Here is a 21,822-nt window from a genome sequence, read left to right as displayed (position 1 = left end):
AGTGCTGGCCGGGAGACGGTGCTGAGCACACGACCCCGCAGCCTCTGGACATCAGAGGCATCCTAAGGCTCTGTGGGGTTGGCTCCTCAATCTATACTGACTCGGTGCAGGTAGGGGCAGGCAGGAGGGGCTTCATGGACCCTCTGAGTCCACACAGCAAAGCAGGGTGGGTTTTGTGGGCCCAATTCACAGAGGAGAGAACTGAGGCTCTGTCAGCAGGATGTGGGTTGGGGGACCTGCCCAGGGTTACAGGGTGAGCTGCTGGCTGACCTGCCCCCGCTCCAGCTCTTTCCACAGATTCTCAGCCCTGCAAGACATGTCATTCATCCATTCACTCACTCATTCATTCAGCAAACCATCAGTGGGCCAGTGCTGGGAGCAAGGAGACAGGACCACCTGCCCTGGAACAGCTCATGAGTTGGGGGGACACCCGTAGAGCCCACCGCTGACCCCACCATGTCCTCAAGCCCCCAGGTCAGCTCCCCGCCCAGGGAGCATCTCCCCGCACACGTGGGATAAGATTTCATCCACTGCCCGGCCCCACAAGGCGGATCCCCCAGCAGCCGGCACTGAGCACGTCTCGAGGCTCATCACAGCCCCTCAGGGAGCCTTGAAGTCCCCATCAGGGCTGCCATTGCCCACTTCACAGAGGGCACACTGACCATGAGGGATGCACCGGGCCTGCCCTGCTCAGCTCAGAGCCAGGACAGCCCCTGCGGACTGGTGGCCCCAGGGCACTGGGTGGCAGTGGGGTGGGGGCATGTTGGGCAGACCCCTGGTCTAATAGAAAAGAGTGTCAGGTCAGGGGAGGGGGCTTGGCCTGGCCCTGCCCTGCCTGCTGTGCGACCCTGGGCAGCGCCCTTGCCCTCCGTCTGGGGCTTCCTCGTGGGAGGACAAGGTTGGGGGAGGTGACTGATGGGGGAGGGGGGTTGTGGCTTCCTTCACAGCAGAGCCCAGAATAGCCTCGGGCAGGGAGGGCAGAGGGGCCCTGGGGGAGGGGAGGGGAGGTGACTGCTGGGGCCCTGGGGGAGGGGAGAGGAGGTGACTGCTGGGGCCCTGGGGGAGGGGAGAGAAGGTGACAGACAAGAATCAGGGAGACTGTCTGGGGCAACCAGGACAGGGGCCAGGGGAGGGGCTGGGTCATCAGACACCCTCTGTTCACTCCAGGGACAGAGTAGCTAATGGTCAGCACGACTCACCAGGGCACCGCAGTGCGTGTGTTTCCACACAGGTCAGGGTGACACTCTCTTCCTGTGGCCACTCAACCCCCCAGGTCCCTTCTGCTCCTCAGCACCTGGCCTGGGGACATCTCACATCAGGGCTGGAGTCCACTGAGCATTCTCTGTGCCCGGGCTGTGCTGGGCACCAAAGTCTGGATCCCCCTCTGGTCCTCACCAGGATGGGCAATCCCTGCCCGCCCAGGGCCCGGCCTCCTGGGGACATGCTGAGGCCTCCAGATTGTGTTGGGAGGAGGGAGGAAGCCTCGGCCAGACCCCAAACAGGCTCTCTAAGGAGGACGGAAAGGCTGCTGTGGGCAGGCCGAGAGCGGCTCTCCGAAGGAAGGTGGGACCCCAGAGCAGCCTGGTGAGCCCACCCGCAGGGTCGCTGGTCACACAGGGCCTCCAGCTCAGTGCTAGTGTGGACCAAGGCCCTGCGTGGATGAGGCCCACTGCGGTCACTGCCTGGGGCAAATCCACCGCTCAGCAGCCCTTACCTGAGCACCTACCGTGTGTGGGGACCTCGGCGGTGGCAACACAGCTCTGCTAGGGCTCCTGTGGGCACAGGGAAGCAGCCTATAGAGAGGGAGCGGTGTTGTGCAGGACGGCCTCGTGCCCTGGAGAAACCAACCACGGTGAGGGCTGGGAGTGCCCGACTGGGCCTCACGAGGGGCCACGGCCGAGCCTGGAGGCGACCAGGGGGCAGGACAGCCCTGACTCTGGGTTGGTGGCTTGGGGCCTGTGTCCCCTCCATGCAGCTGGGCTGGTGATAGTGGAAACTCGCTCCCTGGGGTCCAGGAGGGATGGTCAGATGGAAAATGGATGTTTGCTGGTCTCTTGAGGTTGACTGTTGCTGCCATTAGCATCTGCCTGTTCGGGCCCAGCCGGCCTCAGGCCAGCACCCCTGGGCTCCCCATGGGCCCCACCCTCACCCCCGCACAGCTGGCCTGGTGAAACCAAGAGGCCCTGATGCCCGAAATAGCCAGGAAACGCCGACTGGCCCAGCCCGGGGAAGCAGGTGCCTCCCTCTCCCCAGGCTGGGGGGAGGAGTGGCTCCAGTTCTGGAAGCTTCCACCAGCTCCCCTGGAGAAGGGACCTGCGTCACAGCACCCAGGCCGCCCAAGCCCCTGCGCCCAGGCCTAAGCCGGGCAGAGATCACGTCAATCAACCATCAGAAGGGGCATCTTCCTTTCCAGAATCTTGTGTCTGTGCAGGTCGTACCCCCTCCTCGGGGCCCCCAGGGACCTCTCTAAATGCCGGGTGCGCAGCTGCGGCTGATGTGGGACACAGCCAGACACTCGGGGCTCAGAGGAGCCCGGGGGGCAGGACTGGCCAGGGCTGGACATGGGGCACTGCAGTCACACCTTCCCTGCTGTCCCCACACCTGGGACTCTTCTGGGGGAGAGACTGGGCCAAGGAGGGGAAGGGGGGAGAAATGGGGACCCTCACAATCACTGCACTGGGAGCCCTGGGTCTGGGGTAATAATGAGGAGCCCAGAGCACAGATGTCCCCCAAGAGGCCTCATGCGGTCCTTCCCCAATGGACAGGACCTCAGATTGGTCAGTCACTCATCCATCTGTCTGTCCATCTATCTGTCCACCTATCTGTCCATTCATCCACCCATCCATCCATCTACCCATCATCCATCAATCCATCCATCCAAAAAGCCTCCCTTGGGCCTCCTGGGGGCCTGGCCTGTGTGGGGCTCTCAGCTACTCATGTCCCAGGCCCAGGCAAGGCAGGACTGGCCCAGTCAAGGCCAAAGTCAGACCTGGAACGTGCCTGCTTCACCATGGAAGGAGGGGCCTTTGGACACTGGGTGCCCTGTTCCCTGCCCAGTCTGCCCTGTGCTTGGTCGATATGCTGAGGTCAAACAGAGGGCAAGAGGTGTGACAGATGGGCCAGTGTGGTGAGGCCAGCTGCCTCCTGCCCTGTGGGTGACCTGACTCCCCACCCCACCCCCACTCACAGTTACAGGCCTCCCCGATCCACCCTCCAGGCTGACCCTCCCATTCTCTCCTCTCCTCCCCTGTCCTTCTCCAATCAGAGAGTTTCCCAGGACGTTCCAGGGCTTCAAGGTCCTGATGGGAGCGGAGATGGGGGACAAGCACCCAGCCACAGTTTCCTGAGTTCACCCCCAAAGACAGCAAATCACTTCCACAGGGTTGACTCCACCAGCTCGTTCTCAGGGGACACTGCCAATAGGTCCCCCGGCCCAGGGAAGCCAGGAGCCAGGCCCACAGGCCACAGCCATAACATCGCATCACCTGACACATGAGACGTGCAGTACCCCGGGGGGCGAATGCCCCCACCCGAGAGTCTGGGGGAGTATGGCCCTCACCCCAGCACTGATCAATCAGCTCATCAACCAGTGTTCATGCCCATCGCCCCTCACTGCCCCTGTGGGCCCAGGTCGTGTCCTGGAGGTGAAGCTAAGACAGGGAAACTCGCCCCTGCCCAGCCCAGAGCCCATGGTGCCAAGAGATCCTCCCCCACCAGTAAACATTATCAGGGAAGACAAGGACGGTGGATCCTGGGGTCCTGGGGGGTCAGCCAAGGGGAGCAGCAGCAACTTCAGCCACCTCAAAACAGGGCCTGGGAGCTGGACCCCCAGGGCTGAGGGGCAGAGGGAGGAAGGGCCTCCCGGGGGGTCAGCATGAGCAAAGGCACAGAGCGGGGGTGCTGCAGCAGCCCTTGGCTGGCGCACACAGCCCTCCAGTGAAGCACCCTGACCCCTCCTCCTCGGAGACTCCAGACTCCTGTCTCCCACGCCACCTGGCCCACCACCCTGCTCACCGCCCAGCAATCACTTGCATTCGGTGTCACATGGTGGGGCCCTGCCCTGGGGAGGAAGAAGAATCAGACGCAGACTGGAAGCCGGGCAGAGAGGGACCAGCAGAGGGTGCGGGGAGCAGGCCCAGGGAGGGACCGGGGGGGGGTGGGTGGGCCGGGAGTTCTCCAGTGGGGACGGTTCTCTGTGCTGCACACAGTGAGGCCGGCTGGTGGGCCAGAGTGTCCCGAGCCCCGGAGCCCAGCAGAAGGACAGGAACGGGGCTCAGAAGAGGTGAGGCCAGGGGGCAGAGGCCCTGAAGGTCTCAGTCCTGACCAGATCTGAGATTCCAAAAGGCAGCTGCACCCTGAGGCTACTGAGTGGCTTACTGTCCTGAACCATTTACGAAACACGCAACATGCGTTACCCAGCTGAGCCACTTCCGGATTCTGTGGGGCTCACAGCAAGCATCACCGTCCCATCTCACAGGTAGGAAAACCGAGGCCCCAAATGATTAACAACCCAGAGAGCGAGACAGAGTCAGCCCCCGGTGTTCCCCCTCCCAACCTGGGGCCTCCCCTCTAAGGGACAGGAAACAGGCCACAGGGACAGGAAACAGGCCACACAAGGGCACCCGGATGGAGAGCTGCCATCTGCCGGGCCCCAGACCCCTCCCGTGGGCAACTTCCCCCATCAACCCCCAGCCCCGACCCGAGTCAGGGGAACAGAAAGGAGGTCCGAGACTGGACCCAGTGGCCACCCCCACCGCATGGCTGGAAGGAGGGAGGGCTGGTGGCAAAGGGCCTGAGGGAGCCCAGACCCCAGGGTGGACAAGGAGGGTCACTCTGACATGCTGTGTGACCTTGGGCAAGATGATTCCCCTCTCTGGGCCCCAGCCTTCCCCTCTGCTCAGGGGAAGGGGACAGCGAGGCTTGCCCAACGAGGGGACAGCGACCCCTGGCGGCCGAGGAAGGGGCGGCAGGAGGGCCCAAGTTAGAGGGGGCGGGGCGGGCGACCCCCGGAGGGCACAGGGAGCCCCTCCCGGTCCCTACTCTCTGGGCTGAAGCTGGGACGGGTGTGCCCATGGGGGGACCCCCCCACCAAGGTCGCCTCTTCAGACAGAGAGGGAGAATTCTGAGTGGGCGTCGCAGGGAACCAAGTCCTTCTGGCCATGACCTTGAAACTGCCCAGGTGGCCAGGACGAAAGAGAGCGCTCCTCTCTGTCAAGACGATCTGAGCGTCTCTTAATTAGAATCGGCTCTTTGGCTTCTGCTCCCTAAAAAAGGTACAGGAATTCTGCACCTTGAACCAGTTCTGGGGGAATTTAGCAATCAATTTGAGGGAAAGTGGCATCTTTTACCACATTGAACTTTCAATCCATGGATAGCCCCCCCCCTCTCTCTCTCTCCCTCTCTCTCTCCCATTAATAGGTTTTAATAATTCTCAATAAAGTTGTATGTAGAGTTTTCCCCATAAACAAATGACTTGGGCATCTCTTTAGATTTATCCCTAGTAAACTGATATTTTTTATGAATTGTAAAATGTATCCTTAAATGTTATTCTCCATTTGCTGTTAATAGAGATACAGTAAGTTTTTGCATTTGAAATTTGCTACACTTTTTTATAGATTCTGTTAATTTATCTGCATTCTGTGGGACTTGCTACATACTTAAACATATCATCTGTGAAGAATGACAGTTTTGCTGCTATCTTCCCAATTCTTATACATTTCACTTCTTTCCTGGTCATTTCAAATCCAGTTTGGAGTGGGAGAATTCCACTTCTGGAACAGCAACACAAAGAGTTCCACAGACCCGCCTCTAGCAAAAGTGGTGAAAATTATTTTTTAATTTATATATTTATAATAATATTTAAATGTTTATAATTATATATTTATAATATACAAATGTTTGTGTTTATAATTATATACTTATAATAATGTATTTGTTTATAATTATATATTTGTTTATGAATTTATAATATATAAATATAGTTATGTTTATAATTGTGTATTTATAATTATATATGCATGTTTTATATATTAATTTTAAATTTATGTATAAATTTTAAGAAATAATATTATCTTTGTATATAAATATTTAAAGTCTTTAAATATCTTTAAACCTCTATATCTTTAAAGTCTCTGGAAATGGACCTAACGGCATACAAAAAATGAAATATTTATTCAAGGAAGTCTACCAAAACTTGGCAAAAGCAGTGAGAGTCTGTAACATTTCACCCATGAAATGACCTGTTTCCTCCCTCCCCCCCTCCCAGCACAACTTGATGGCACCTCCACTCCAAGTAGGTGCAGCAAGAACACAGGGCACCTTCTCCACCCAGCTCCAGGTCTAGGTGACATCTTCCTGACTATTTCCCAAGGAGAAATGGATGGCTGGGGGCACGGGTGCAGGCTGATTGCTCTGGTCCCTCAGCTAACAAGCTCCAAACGTGCTTCCTCGTAAAGGACGATCATACTCACCTGGTCACATCATCACAAATGAAATACCTGCCAGCTACCCCAAAACACCAGGCTGAGACCTTTCAACGCTAGAGGGCGCCAGAGACCGCCCAATCCCATCCAGGCTGCAGGACTGCCCCACAAAACGTGTAAAAAAGGTAGATTAGGTTTGAATTTCAGAAAAACAACAAGTAATAGTTTAAGTATGTCCCCTGTAATATTTGGGACATACTTATACTACAAAATTACTCACTGTGCGAGCATCCTGGGTTTTTTTGTTTGTTTGTTTTGCGGTACGCGGGCCTTTCACTGTTGTGGCCTCTCTCATGGCGGAGCACAGGCTCCGGACGCGCAGGCTCAGCGGCCATGGCTTACGGGCCCAGCCGCTCCGAGGCATGTGGGATCTTCCCGGACCGGGGCACGAACCCGTGTCCCCAGCATCGGCAGGCGGACTCTCAACCACTGCCCCACCAGGGAAGCCCAGGCATCCTGTATTTTATCTGGCAACCCTATTCATGAGCGATGAAAAAGGAGAACGGCGGTGACTTTGCGTCTTTTTTCTTTGCTCCTTATTGTGTATTTATCAACCATGTTCTCTTTTCTTCTCAGCATTACTTTATGTAGGAATTGTTGGAGGTTAGCAGAATATTCAGTGGAACTGTGACTGAATTTCGGGAGGAATTAACACAGTTGGCTGTGGATACGACTCTTGGGAGCAGGTGTCCCTCATTTTGGGGAGAGGGTGAGATCTCGGGGCAAGGATGGGGCCTCCGAGCCGGACACCGAGGTTTGGTCAACACGTGCAATGTCTGGCTCTGCCAGTAGAGGGTGCTGGAGGAAAGCGCAAGGCCCAGTAACCGCCTCCCTGTTTTCCCGCATTCTTTCCCTTTTATTGGGCACAAGAGCCAGTGGTTGGTGTGAGGATGGCCCCGGGTCTGCTCAGCAACCCTGACCGACCGTTTAGCGTAAGTATGTCCCAGATCTCAGCGTCCTATGCCCCAACCTACGGTAGGATAGGTGGGGGATGAGGGCAGCCCCTGAGATAGTGGAACTGTGGGTCATGATTAGTCAAATCCATTCCACCTGCCGTCACTAATCAAGGCCGTTTTAAGACCTGCATGTACTCCAAGCACGTAGCTCAAATGATAAAATATCTTCCGGGTTGTTTTCTAGAAACTCAGAGTCAGCTGCATCTAGTTGGAGCTGAGCTGGCTAAGACTGGATGGGACCCCTGACCCTCCCACTGGGCGTGCGCGAGAGTCCGCTCCTTAAAAAGTCCGCCCCCAGATCGTGCTGTGAGCGTGCAGAGGCCGGGAGTTGGTTACACCTGCGCAGAACCACAGTCCCTGCTCCTTTTTCTAATCATTTTTCCCCGCGCTCCCCACACCTCAGACCGCTCTGCTGCTTGATTCTCCATCCCGTAAACACCCAGACCCTTGCTTTCAGGGAGGCAGATTTGAGAGTGTTCTCTGATCTCCTCATTGGCTGCCTTGCGGATAAACCCTCTCTTTGCTGCAAACCTCTGGTTGTTTAAGCGTTTTGGCCAGCTGCGCTATGGACACAAATAATCTGGTCCCGTAAAAATAGCTAAACCATTACACTTGGCCCCCCCAACACCCCACAGATCGCCAACCACCAAAGGTTTTTCTCTGAATCCCTTCAATAGTGAATCTTCTAGAAAGCTTCTGTCTAGCCCAGGCCTCCGTTTTCCAGATCCCTGGAGGCGCAAAGGGGGGAAAGATTGTAATTCAAACATAAATACCCTGGTCCAGGTAGAAATCAACCGCCATTAGCCAAAGGGAGAAATCCACTCCTCTGCAACAGATAAGGCTGATGGTTTGGGGTGACCTTACTGACGATTTCTTGAGAAAACTGCCTTTCCCGGAGAACACAGTCCAGTATTCTGCCTCTGGTCGCTCGAGACTCCTGGGCTCACTCCTCGTCTCCACTCCCCGTCCTCTGGGCTCTGATGGGTGATGCTCCAGGTCCTGGTCCTGCACATGCAAACAGCCAGCGGCCACAGGGAACAGCAGGAGGAGGTGGGGATCCAACAGGTCGGCCCCATCCACACTGGGGTGAAACCAGAGGGATGGATCAGCAGTGAGAACACAGGCAGCTCCTTTGGGATGGCTGCTGGGGAGAGGGGACACAAGGATGCAGAAGTTCTCCCCTCCAGCCAGCAACCTGCAGGGCAAGGTCTCCCAGGATTAGTGAGATTTGCTCCCAGGACAGTGAAGCTAGAGAAGCCTGTCCAGGGATGTATAAATCAATTTCCGAAGGACCCAGAAGCTGTGACCGCTTAGGACTAAATACAAACACTCTTGCAAACACCGCAGGCATGTACAGGCTGTGTTACACGTCAGCAAGGAGGGAACCAGTCTTCCTTTACCCTCACCTCTCCCAGAGCCCACATCTGGTGAGAGTGAGGCTGGACCCTCAACTCTCTGTCCCCCCAAACACTTTCTGCTTCCAAGTGTCAGGAGGGGACGAAATCCTGTCCTCTCCCCACCTCCCTCACGACAGCTTAAAGGGCAGAACTACTGCTTCGGGGTGGCCTCCCAAGGGTGGCCCCGATGTCATATTTTTCAAAAATGACCACCCCTCAGTCTGTTTGAGGGCTTTTCATAGGAGAAACCTCATGGGAGGTGAGGTGGCAGTGGAGGTGTGGCCTGCAGTAGTTAAAACCAACATTCCCAGACAAACTATTACCAAGGAGGTTGGATTTGGCTTTTTCGAGGTGATCCTCCACATGTAAGATAAGGAACAGGAGTCCCAGTTTAGCTAATTAAGCTCAGTGTGGCATAGGATGCAGCCCAGGAGTGTGGGTCACAGCTTCTGAGTGGCCACAGGACAATAGGCTTCTCAACCGTTGGTCACAGACTCAGGTCATTTGGCCTGACACCCAGCAAAGGGCTGGGGTGGTAGGAAACCTTCAATTAGATCAACCCCACTGGATGCCCCCCTGCTGGAAGGCAAAGGTTGAAGATAACTGAATGGATAAAGAAGATGTGGTGTATATACATAATGGAATATTAGCCATAAAAAGAATGAAATAATGTCATTTGCAGCAACGTGGATGGACCTAGAGATGACCATGCTAAGTGAAGTAATTCAGAATGAGAAAGACAAATACCATGTGATATCACTTACATGCGGAATCTAGAAAATTATACAAATGAACTATTTACAAAACAGAAATAGACTCACAGACATAGAAAACAAACTTATAGTTACCAAAGGGGAAAGGCGGGGAGGGATAAATTAGGAATTTGGGATTAAGAGGTACACACTACTATATATAAAATAGATAAACAACAAGGACCTACTGTAGAGCACAGGGAACTAAATTCAATATCTTGTAGTAATCTACAATGGAAAAGAATCTGAATAAGAATCTTATCTATACCTATCTATCTGAATCACTTTGCTGTACACCTGCAACTAACACAACATTGTAAATCAACTATATGTCAATTAAAAAAAAAAAGAGGGTGACCCTCTCCTGGACCCTTTCTCTCTTCTCAGTCTCCACTAACTGAAGTGCCGGCCTTGACCCTAAACTCAGCCTCCTTCCCCAGCTCTACTGCACCTGACACCCAGGACGCAGCACGGGTCTGGGGCGGGTTGGGTCAGGGGGCCTGGCCCTCTCAGAATAGCTGACCCTGGGCGAGAACACCCCATCTTTGGCCCAGGCTCTTCCTACAGATGGGAGAGGGTCCCCTGAGGACGAAGGCCTCCTCGGAACACAGGAGCTCCTGGTGGGGAGATGTCCGATCATCGGGAAGCATCTTGACACCGGTTTCCATGGAAACCAGGGTGGGTGTTTGTGGAAGAGGCTGACCCCATCAGGCTGCAGGGCAGAAGGATCCCTCTGGCTGCGGTGGAGAGAAAGGCTGGGGGTGGGTGGCCAGGGAGGGGGCCGTGCAGTGAGATGAGAGGAGGGGGTGGCATTAGGGACATTGTGGGCAGGACTTGGGGGGATAGGTGTATGAGAAGGTAGAGGAGAAGGGGTCTCCGGACCCTGGTTGTGATCAGCGAGACCAGAGGAAACGACGGGTGACAGAAAGAGGCTGAAGAGCGCGGCTGACACTCAGGAACAAGCTGCCAGCTCACGAGGCAGTGCTGGTGGAGTGGGGGATGCAGCTGCCCATGACACCTGCAGGCCACTCCCCTCCAGGGCACAGCGGGTAGAAGGCAGGATGGCAGGAGCGAGGCCTACATTGGAAATGCGGATGGGCCGCCGGCAGGAGGTAGAGGCTCCAGTTCATAAAACCCCATGAGGCCCCACCAGCCTCCAGGAGGGGAACTGGTCCCCTCACCACCTCCGACCACGTGCCCAGGACAGCTTTTCACTCTGGGGGTGCCTGTGGTCCCGGGAGAAGACCAGTCCAGAGCCATGCAGAGCTGCTCCCTCTTCCAGATGAGGCCACATGAGGATTATGTAGGGAGCGCATTCGTTTGTGGCTGCTCATGACCCCCTCTCAGTTCTGGGGTCCAGGAGCTGGAAGACCCAAGTGAGGGCCGGGGAGGACAAAGGTGCTCCTGTCATCTCTGCGAGAAGATCTGGCCTGGCTGAGGGTGGCAGCACAGGGGGCAGGGATTGAAAGGTGTAGGAAGAGCCTTTCAAGCTGGTGCTCTGGACCCCAGAGGGCAGAGACCTCCCAGCGAGCAGGAGCCGAGGAAGGTGAGTGACAGAGGAAGATGCCCACCAGGGCAGATGGGGGCGGGGGGTGGGGCGTGGGAGGGTCTCCAGCACACGGCCCCACCGGCCACACCGGCATCCTGGCCACTGGGAAAGCGTCTGGCCTGTGGTGCAGGAGGGATGGTCCATCTCAAGACACCCCACTCCACACTCCCCAGGCCACCTTCCGACTGGGCTTCCTGGTTATCAGATACTGAAGGGGGGTTCCCCCACAAGAAAGGGGTTGCCTTTCCCCACCCCCTGTAAGGTGGGTGTCAGTCGATGGCAAATACATCCAGACATGTGTGATGCTGGTGAGCATCCGCTTGGCCCCAAGAGCAGGGTGACTCTGAGCAGACAGGCCGTTTGGTTTCCACCTCAGCCCGTGGTGACTGAACCCACTGTGGCCTCTAAGAAGTCCCGGCAGCAGCAGGCTGGGGCTCCAGCATCACATCTGAACTGTTCCTCCCCATGGCTGCCGGTAGATCTGACACTAAACCACTGCACCTGTGGTAAACCACTGGCCTCGGGTTCCCACCTGCAACAGGAGCGGCCAGAGTGACCACCTTCTTGAGCCTCTGCCCCCACCACGGGAGGGGTCAGGGGAGAAAGGGGAAAGTTGAGGGGACCATCCTGGGACAGACAGGTGATGGGGAGAGGGGCACAAGATCAGGGTCCCCACCTCTCTTTCACATGACTGTGTGGGTTCCCTCAGGGAGGGTGGGCCTGATGTCTAGCTCTTTGCTGCATCGCATATTATTTCTAAAAAGTAAAGCACGATGTAGTGTTCTAAGTTATGTTGAACAAACTTTGGGATTAAGAAGAACAGAAAAACAAAGGAATCTTTCACAATACTGATAGGGTAATAATCACCTACGCCTTCAGTTTTCCACACAGGCTTGCACTCCTTAGTCTTCCAAGCCCCACGGGGATGTGAGGTAACATCATTCCTCCAAATCACAGCCAAGGACACTGAAGCGAGAGGATGTGGCTTCAAGAGGGGCTCAGGACAGAGCCTGGCACTGATGAAGACCAGGAGGAGCAGGTGTGCCCCATGGCAGACCTCTAGTCTACCCAGAAGTGATGCTCTACACATGGATAATAACTCATAGAGATGGGGGTTGGGGGGAGATGAGCATGACCTTTTTGGGTTAAATGAGTTAATATATATTAAAATATTAAGATGAAGGTAATTTATGCCTTACGCTAAACAATAATGTTAATAGAACTTATATGAGAAGAATTACAGAAAGAATCAGAAAACAAAATCCAACAATTTGCTGTTTATAAGTTACAGATATATAGCAAAATATATACACAAATTTTAAAAATAAAATGCCGAGCTAAATAAACTCTCATGCAAATGCAAATTCAAAAAAAGCAAGGGGCTTCCATTACGATATTTGGAAAAGAGAAGTTGAAGCTAGAAGCATTAAAAGAGGCAAAGAGGGCACTAAAAGGCACAGTTTTTCGATATGTCACTATCAAACATATATGCCCCAAATATGGTAATTACTTGATCATTTGTACCCTGCCTATTTCTTAAGAAGATAACTGCAGGACTAACAAAGCAACAACATACATAAAAAAGAATCAGAAATTAACGCAAAATAGAAATACGTAAAGAAAAAAACACACAAAATCAGACTGTGATTTGACTAGGTAAATGAGTGTTCTTACCTACTTTGGGGTCACAGAGCCCTTCCAAAATGTGGTGAGTGCTACAGACCCCCCTCCCAGAATAATTCATGCATGCACATATCCACACAGCTTTGTTCAGTCCCCGGCGTCCACGACCTCTGAAACCCCTGCATGCTCATGGACTCCCAGGCAGTCCTTGGACCCCAGGTTAAGAATTCTGAAGTAAAGTTAGAGAGAGTATGGACTTGAATAAAATAATATAAAAACTGATTTAACAAATAGAACTGATGGAGTAAAAACACGTTTCTTGAGAGTACACAAACGTCTTATAAAAACTGATAATATATTCAGGCCCAGAGAAGTTCTATGGACACTTAGAAATGTTGACACCACCACGTACCATACGAAGTAACAGCCATAACCTCAGCAGTCATCACTGGGAAATATTAATAATAACAATAACAATAGTAATAGTTGGGCCAAAGGGAAAGTCCTAAGGACAACAGCAAAAGACAACACATGTCAACATTATGGAGTGCAGCAAAAGCTCTAACTGTAAGAAAAAAATCATAGGCTAAAGTACCCCAGTTTACTAGAAATACTAAAAATGATTAACTGTATCTAAATAATCTTAAGAAATATAAAGTATTAAGTCAAAAAAAAAGAAAGAAAACAGCAGAATACATGTACTTTGACAAACAATTCAATTAGTAAACAGAACCAAGAACTGGAGCTTTACAACACTCAACAACTAAAAGGAAAAAATGTAAGACAATAAAACAAAAACAAACAACTAAACTGAAGGATGATTCAAATATTACCAAGATGATCTCTTATAACATCACACTGTTTGAGAACCTAAATAAATGAAAAGATTTAAAAATCCAGGGCTTCCCTGGTGGTGCAGTGGTTGAGAGTCTGCCTGCCGATGCAGGGGACGCGGGTTCGTGCCCCGGTCCGGGAAGATCCCACATGCCGCGGAGCGGCTGGGCCCGTGAGCCATGGCCGCTGAGCCTGCGCGTCCGGAGCCTGTGCTCCGCGACAGAAGAGGCCACAACAGTGAGAGGCCCGTGTACCGCAAAAAAAAAAAAAAAAAAAAGATAAAATAAAAATAAAAAAATAAAAATACATAAGAAATCAGTGAAAGAATTTGAACTGAAAGAACAAGGTTCTGCTCACACTTCCTACAAAGAAAGTACCTGCCTGGTCTGACCATGGTTTTGTGAGAGTCTGTCAACTCTTCAGAAAGGGGGTCTTAATCCCCATGTTACATAGTCAAAAGGAAGAAAGGAGATGTGGGGGAGGAAGAGAAAAAGTGCATATTCAAAAATGTGAGAACAGCTTAAATGAGCTGAGAGAAGCTGGGCGTGAGTCGGGTGCATCTGGGCGTGGTGGGAACATCGAGACGCTTCCTCGCGCGGGTAACCCAGGCTGGCTAAAATGGGGGTTTACGTGCAGAAGACCCCTGAAGGTTGGTTTTAAGGAGAGTGGTGACATGTGCAAAGTGATGCTTGAAAAAAAAAAATTTGGCTGGTGCAATGTGCGGGGACAGACATCAAAGGTAGGAAGCAGACAACTGGCCAAGGCTGAGGCCGAATGTGGGGACAGCAGGGGGTGAGGAGGTAGATCTTGGTGGGGGGGCAATGTCCCACCTGCACTGAGCAGAGGTGTCAGTACTCTGTCTTCACTCTCACTGGTGACCGAAGACCCTCCATGCAGGCTGCCTGCAGACAGTGCCTGGCACCGCCCGGTCAGGCTGGTCCACCTGTTCATGCAGAGGCTCTGTGGGGGCCTGGAGAGCTGGTTCAATGCTCCACAGACTCACACAGCAGAGAGGAGCTGGACAGAGCCGATCTTCCCAGCCCAACAGACCTGTCGTTTTAACATCTCTGGCCTACCAAGCCCCACTTAAGAAGTAACCACTATGGCTTTCCCATTTTCATTCATCTAAACTATACACAGCTGCCCAGCTGAGCTTCTCATAAGCTGAAATAACTAGCGTGACCATGATGGATTCATGGGATTTCAGCCAGAGACTCGTAAAGCTTCAAAATAGCTCTGACTGCGTCCTCCCCACACTAGCTCTGAGGAGCCCGGGAGCCAGAACTAAAGATCCTCGTGGACACACAAAGGCCTGGGACAAACCCTTACCAACCAGCCAGACACGGCACTGCCTGAACCCATCCCTGGGGTAGTGGGCAGAGGTCATAGACAGGATGGCCACCTTCAAGCTCTGCTCTGGACGATGCCATCTGGGAGATGCTGGGGCTGCCTGGGAGCCAGCATGGGCTCACAGCCTGCTATGCAGGGGAACCTTCTAATCACCTGGGGAGCTTTAAAAACATGCCACTGTCGGAGCCCCACCTCTGGGGATGCCCAACTGAACTGGTCAGGGCAGGACGCAGACAATGGTACTCGTTAAACAACCCCCAGTGGGGAGGACAGAGAGAAGGACAGGACGCAGACACACTGCCGCTGCGGGGACAGCGTGCAGGAAGTGTCCTGCCCAGGGCGCCGCACCCAGGACACAAGCTGGAGGGAGGGAGGGAAAGCCTGGCTGAAGGGGGGGCCCTGCCATTTCGGGAACCAGACAGGGATGCACCTCCCCTGCAGGTGGGGCAGGGGTCACTGTGGGTCTCCATCCTCAATCGCCAGCCGACAAAGCACGTTCATGCATGGTCCCACTCTGAACAGGAGCCTGCACCAGCCCTTAGGGGAATGTGGCCAGTCCCAATAGGCCCACCTCACGGAAGGGGTCACCAAGGTGAGGGAGGGGCCAGAACTGGAACTTGAACCCCGACCTTCTGACCTAATCACCTTCTATCCCCTTGCACTGGAGGGCGGAGGGGAGGCTGCAAAGCGCCGACCAGAGACGGGCCCCGATGATGTCCAAGGCACGCTGTGGTTGGGGCCCTAGGTCTGGTGGAGGGTTACCCCCAGGAGGGCAGTGAGCCTTTGCCCGGGCTGAGCCAGAGCCAGGCTGCACCGTCCACCGGCCTCCGGGACCACGCCTCCACCTCCTGGAAGAGTTGCTGGCCAGAACCGCCCTCAGCTCACCCACATCGAGGGCTGAGAGAGCACACGGGGGCCTCACCCCCACACCCAGGATGAGTCCTCCAGACCCTCCCTCTGCTCTGTCACCTGAGCTGGCAGTCCCCACCAGTGCCCGAGGTGGGCTGCTGACGCGTCTACTTTGGATCCATTTTCCTTCAGTTGATTGGACCGCGAACACGGTTACTTCTTCTAAAAGTGCCTGATGTTAGAGCTCATCTGACATTTTCATGGGTTTAACTCCACTTTCTCCCTCTGACGTTTATTCTTCTTCTGGATTCTGGAAAAAGCGAATAGAGGGCAAAACTAAACCCCATTGGGTCACAGGTGAGCACGAGACATCTGAGAGCCGGCTGTGCCCTGGCGCCCCGGCCCTTGGCCTCCCTCCCCACCCCACCCAGTCCCCCTGCTGGGCCAGGGCCGCGGAGCAGGGGCCGGGCCCCGCCACCAGGGCAGGCGGGCATTTCCAGGAGGCACTGGTCTGGGGAGGCGGGCAGGCCTTACAGATGAGTGGGGGGCCGGGCTCCAGCTGGCAGAGGCGCGGGCCTTGGCGCCAGCCCCTCCTCTAGAGCTTGTCCCCCGCGTGGACCTTCTGGTGGCGGATGAGGTGCGAGCTGCCCCGGAAGGCCTTGCCGCAGCGGTTGCACTCGTAGGGCCTCTCCCGCGTGTGCGTCCTGTAGTGCTCGATGAGGGCCGAGCGGTGGCGGAAGGCCTTGCCGCACTCATTGCACACGTAGGGCTTCCGGCCCGTGTGGATGCGCTGGTGCTGGATGAGGGCCGAGCTGTGGCAGAAGGCCTTGCCGCACTGGCCACACTCATAGGGCTTCTCGCCGGTGTGGATGCGCTGGTGCTCGATGAGCGAGGAGCTCTGGCTGAAGGCCTTGCCGCACTTGTGGCACTTGTAAGGCTTCTCGCCCGTGTGCGTTTTGCGGTGCTCAATGAGGTTGGAGCTCTGGCTGAAGGCCTTCCCGCACTCCTCGCACGCGTACGGCTTCTTGCCTGTGTGGATCCTCTGGTGCCGGATGAGGTGGGACCGGTGGCAGAAGGCCTTCCCACAGAGCTCGCACTCGTGCGGTTTCTTCAGTGTGTGGATCTTCCGGTGCTGGCTCAGGCCCGAACTCTGGTTGAAGGATTTCCCGCACTCCTTACATTGATAGGGCTTCTCCCCGGTGTGGATGCGCTCGTGCTTCCGGAGGCTCGAGCTCCGACTGAAGTCCTTCCCGCACTCCCTGCACGCGTATGGCCTCTTCCCGGTGTGGGTCTTCTGGTGCTGCGCGAGTGCAGAGCTCTGGCGGAAGGCCTTGCCGCACTCCCGGCACTCGTAGGGCTTCTCCCCCGTGTGGATGGCCTGGTGCCGCAGCAGGTGCGAGCTCTGGCTGAAGGCCTTGCCGCACTCACAGCACTCGTAGGGCTTCTCCCCCGTGTGGATCACCAGGTGCCTAAGCAGGTGTGAGCTCTGGCTGAAGGCCTTGCCGCACTCGCGACACGCGTAGGGCTTGGCTGGCTGTGCAGTCCTGTGAGGCCCCTCGGGTCCCGAGTCCCCCCTGCCCGCCGTCTCCCCATCGGGCTTACCAGACGCTTCCTCGCTGTGGATTATCTGGCACATAGTCAGGTCTGATTTCTGGAGGAAGGTTGGGCTGGATGGCTCATCGTCCTGGGGTCTGTCTCCTGGGGGGATGCTCTGATGCTGGACGGGGCTTGAGCACAGACTGATATTCCCCTCATAATCGTCCTGCTCCCCCAGAGGGATCTCCTTGTAGATGACAGCCATCTGCTCTAAACCCCTTTCCTGAAGAAAAGGGTCCCCCGGGTCCTCCTCCGGGAAAAGATTTGTCTGCATTTCCAACCCGTCCTCAAACACGAAGGCCTCACCCAGCTTGGCTGCCGGGGGAATCTCCATTGTGGGTCCGGGCTCACCCCTAGTGACTGTTTCTCTTTGGGGCACACTTACTGCTCTCAGATTCTGAAAAGAAAACAAGAGACACTGTCAAGTCAGCAAGTCAAGCACCTAGTAGATGCCAGAGTCTAAGGTAGATATAACCAAAGACACAATCTTGCCCTTGAGATGGCCCTTACTGAGTTAAAGTCTGACTTACCAGTAACAACTGCAAAGAAGACAGACAGACAGACAATGACACACGGTGGTGTCCAGACTCTAAAGGCTCAGGGTGTCCAGAAAGGTGGGCAAGGACAGGAAGTGGAGCCATTCTGAAAAAGGGGCAAGACTCCAGCTACCGGAGGAGGTTGGGGCTGGGGTCTTGTTGGGAAAGAGAGAGCACACACACCCCTCCTACGATCGGTCGGCTGCAGGCCTCCAGCCCAGAGCCCCAACCGGAGCCCAGGGAGTCAGCCCTTCTCATTCCTGCCGGCACACCCCGTCCTGTCCACTTCCCGTCTTTCCTGAAGGGGTCTCTGCCTCTCTCCTCGCTGCCACTGGGCAGCTCAGGCCTCCGTGTGACTCGCCTCCCCACTGGCTGCCTACCTCCAGCTTCCCCCCTCCCCGCAGCCCGTTCTCTACGTGGATGCCAAAGTCAAACACCCAAAACACAGTCCTGATCGTGGCATCCCCCTTCTCAGGAGCTTGCAGCAGCCCAAGTCCTCCACACGCGGCCATGCGGCCCTGTCCCCTGCTTCTCCTTCCACACACCCCCAAACTTCCAGCTCCACCACTCACACATGCTGCTGTTTCCTCCTCTTGACTGGTCCCCACTCTTCTCACATGGCCACTTGCTCATCCTTCCAGACTCAGTTCAAATGTCCCCTCTTCCCTGCACCCTCAGACTCTGACAATCGTGGGCACATGGCCTTGGCGACAGTGGAGCATGCGGCATATGTCCATCACAGCACTCACCACCTGGAGGGCAAATGTCATGGCAAGACTTTCCCTACCACCGCCTGCGAGCTCCCCGAGGGCAAATCCGGGGCTCCTCCATATTGGAATCCCCAGCTCCCAGCACAGCCACTCAATCATTACACACACATTTATTGAATAAATAAATGACTGAATGGAGGAAAAGTTATTTGTGTTTGTGTTAGAACTGCTTACCACACTTTTATTTTGCCAAAGTACTCTTTATTCAAATAAGTCAATTATCTGGGAGATATGAATAAATGAAACATACAAAAGCAGAGCTGCTCCGGTTGAAGGGGGTGTTTTCGGAGGGACAAGGAAGGAGGCTAGAACACCCCACTCAGCCCCCCATCCCACTGTGGGGGCCCAGAGGGAGCCCCGCAGGACCCCACCCACAAACTGCTATGCAACCTCCAGGGAAACTCTTCAGGTACCATAATGATGACAACTCGAGTTTATTGAGCAACTACTGTGTGCAAGGCACGGCTAGACCTTTTACAAGCATATCTCTTGTACTCCTCAGGACTCCATACAAAGGTACTATCATCCTTACACTGAAGTCAGAGAGGAACTGCCTCAAAAAGACATACTAAATTAATCAGAATAGTCATGATGGAACTCATTCCTATTTGGAATTTTTTTAAAATGACTTTTCAGCCAGTAGAAAGGCCAGGTGTGAAAAAAACCACAGAACTGCAATATCCTCAAGAAGCCTGTGTCAGACTTCCCTGGTGGTGCAATGGTTGAGAATCCACCTGCCAATGCAGGGGATGTAGGTTCAAGTTCTGGTCCGGGAAGATCCCACATGCCGCGAAGCAACTAAGCCCATGTGCCACAACTACTGAAGCCCCCACACCACAACTACTGAAGCACACGTGCCTAGAGCCCATGCTCCGCAACGAGAGCCACCGCAATGAGAGGCCAGTGCACCTCAACGAAGAGGAGCCCCCGCTCGTGGCTACTAGAGAAAGCCCGTGCACAGCAACAAAGACCCAATGCAGCCAAAAATAAATAAATAAACAAATATATTATTTTTTTTAAAAAGCCTGTGATCACTCCCACTCCTCTTCACAACCACGGTCTCCACTCGCCCCCGCCTCACCCGACCTCCTCAAACCTCACGTCCCATTTTCACCCCTTTCCCATCTAGCTTAGACTACAGCGGGTCTAACTATGGGCGTCACTTCAACCAGCTCGCTGACCAGCATCGCATTCCTCACCTCCCTGCCCTGCCACTAACTACCCACCTCCTCTGCCAGCTCCTTCTAAGATGCTGAATGTTGCCAAGGAAAATCATACGACTGTGTCTGGCGCGGAGACAAACTTCAAGTTTCCAATTTCAGCTGGGACTTCAGCCCCAGCATCGAATGACCTCCTTACGGCCAAGCCCTCTCTTCTGGGTCCTCACTTCCTCCCCCCTCTGGAAGGCCTCCCCAAGACATCCCTCTCAAAACCCTTCATTTCAGAGACTGCAGATTGGCACTCTGGGGATCCTGCCACAGACACGTTGTGTTTGGCTCTCAAAGAGTCAGGCTTTTCCTTTTTGTTTGACTTAGCTGCCAATATTTAAAACTCAGTAGGTTTTCTCATGAAAAACTGGACGATGTGACAATACGAGCCCACCCTTCACTAACCCACCTTGCTGGCCAACCTACCCCCACTCCCACGCCCCACTTCATTCCCTTGGTTTCTTCCCCCCCTAATTTTCATGCCCTCTGACCCCTCTTTCTCTGTATCTGGGGATTGTGCCTCCACCCACCTGCTAAATCCTGGTGTTTCCGAGGTTCCCTCCTCGGGGTTTTTCCATTCCCACTATGTACCAGCTACACACTGAAGTCTCCACTGTGTTGAAAAAGTTGGCGATACTTTATCTGTGCCCAACGATGTTGTAAATATTTTGGGACGGAAAATCCAAAGGTCTGGAACCCCACGCTTCCCACCTCTCTCGGGCCTTCCCCGGCTCCTCCTGCCTCCGTCACTCCATCCTCCTGGGACCCCCAGGGCCTGGGCACCCGGCCGACCCTCGGGCCAGTCAGGGCCTCCTGGCTGGAGGCCAGCGAGCGGCCGCGGACCCGCACCTACTTCCACGGACGGGGGTCGCCCACACCTGCGTCACCGGAGGAAGAGGTGGCCACACTGGCTGCCGCAGAGCCACTCACCTAGGCCGGGGCGGGGCCGCTCACCTGAGCGGGGGCGGGGCCGCGGGCGAGCAGGGCGGGGCCGCACCTGAGCTGCTCCTGCCCGCGGCCGTGGCCTCGCTCGGATGCGGCTGCTGACGCGAAGCCCGCGGCGGCCCGAGAGCCCGAGCCCCGCCCCCTCCCGCAGCACTTCCGGGACCGCTCTAGGCCGCGCGGAGGCCAGTGTCTCGCTGGTCCCACCGCGCAGTACGCGTCTCCACCTGGTCGCTGGGATCCGGGTCGCAGGGCTGGCGTCGGAATGGGCCGTCCAGTCGGCTCAGGGCTCTGGGCCGTCCCCGAGCGCGTCCCGGCTGGGCGGGCGTTGGCGGGAGCGCAGAGGAGGAAATTGAGGCTGGGAGGGGCGGCCGGCTCCTGGGCACCTGTCCTGGGGGTGGGGCCGGCCAGAGGCCTTGCGGTGGCTGTGTCCCCGGGAGAAGGGCAGGCGCGCTCAGGGCTGCGGAGCCCGTTACCCCGCGCAGGCCCGGGGTCCAGCTGCGATTCCCCCTCCCTTCCTGGGGAGCTCTGGTCCTGCTTGCTCACCTCGTCCCCGCAGAGACAAATGAGGAGAGCCCGGAGAGGGCCCAGGAGATGGCTGGGAGCCTAGGTGGGACCCTCTGTGGACCCCACCTCTGCATCTGAGGGATGGCCTCCGTTCAGGTGGCGCCTCTTAGGGGAACCGGGAGGGAAGTGGGGTGTGTTCTTCAGCCCCCGACCCCCCTCCCAGAGCTCACTTCTGCTTCTGGTGGCAAGACTTGCCCCTCTACCCAAGGATGGCTGCTGCCCATTCTGCCCCTGCCATCTTCCCACCTGTCTTCAGCACCTTCCGTCCTGGCCCTCAGGTGCCTCCTAGCCCCATCCAGGAGTAGGCAGGGGCTTCTAGGGACCCAGTCCAGTGACCCTGTGTGTGTTGGACCACAACCAGCCATGCAGAGCTGGGACCAGCAAGCGCTGGTTATTTTTTCTCTCACTCCA

General features: G+C 55.3%; 2 protein-coding genes across 2 annotated transcripts in view; both read right to left on the bottom strand.

The window, feature by feature from the left end:
* The window catches only part of TOP3B (DNA topoisomerase III beta), a 110,073-nt gene that overhangs the window by 60,129 nt on the left and 28,122 nt on the right, over positions 1-21,822 (bottom strand). The window lies entirely within an intron of this gene.
* Positions 12,417-20,919, bottom strand: ZNF70 (zinc finger protein 70). Its single transcript, XM_082640851.1, has 2 exons — positions 20,857-20,919; positions 12,417-17,785 (listed from the first exon to the last, which is right to left on the bottom strand). Exon 2 carries the CDS (start codon positions 17,720-17,722, stop codon positions 16,388-16,390), a length of 1,335 nt encoding a protein of 444 aa, XP_082496977.1. The 5' UTR covers positions 17,723-17,785; positions 20,857-20,919; the 3' UTR covers positions 12,417-16,387.

The sequence above is a fragment of the Mesoplodon mirus genome, assembly GCF_964341445.2.
Source record: "Mesoplodon mirus genome assembly, chromosome: 13".
In the NCBI taxonomy this organism is placed as follows: Eukaryota; Metazoa; Chordata; class Mammalia; order Artiodactyla; family Ziphiidae; genus Mesoplodon; species Mesoplodon mirus.
Note: the sequence above shows the minus strand (reverse complement) of the source record. Positions and strands in the feature narration are given on the sequence as shown.

Excerpts from the sequence above, each read along its gene's own strand:
- ZNF70 (XM_082640851.1), bottom strand. The coding sequence starts at position 17,722 with ATGGAGATTCCCCCGGCAGCCAAGCTGGGTGAGGCCTTCGTGTTTGAG.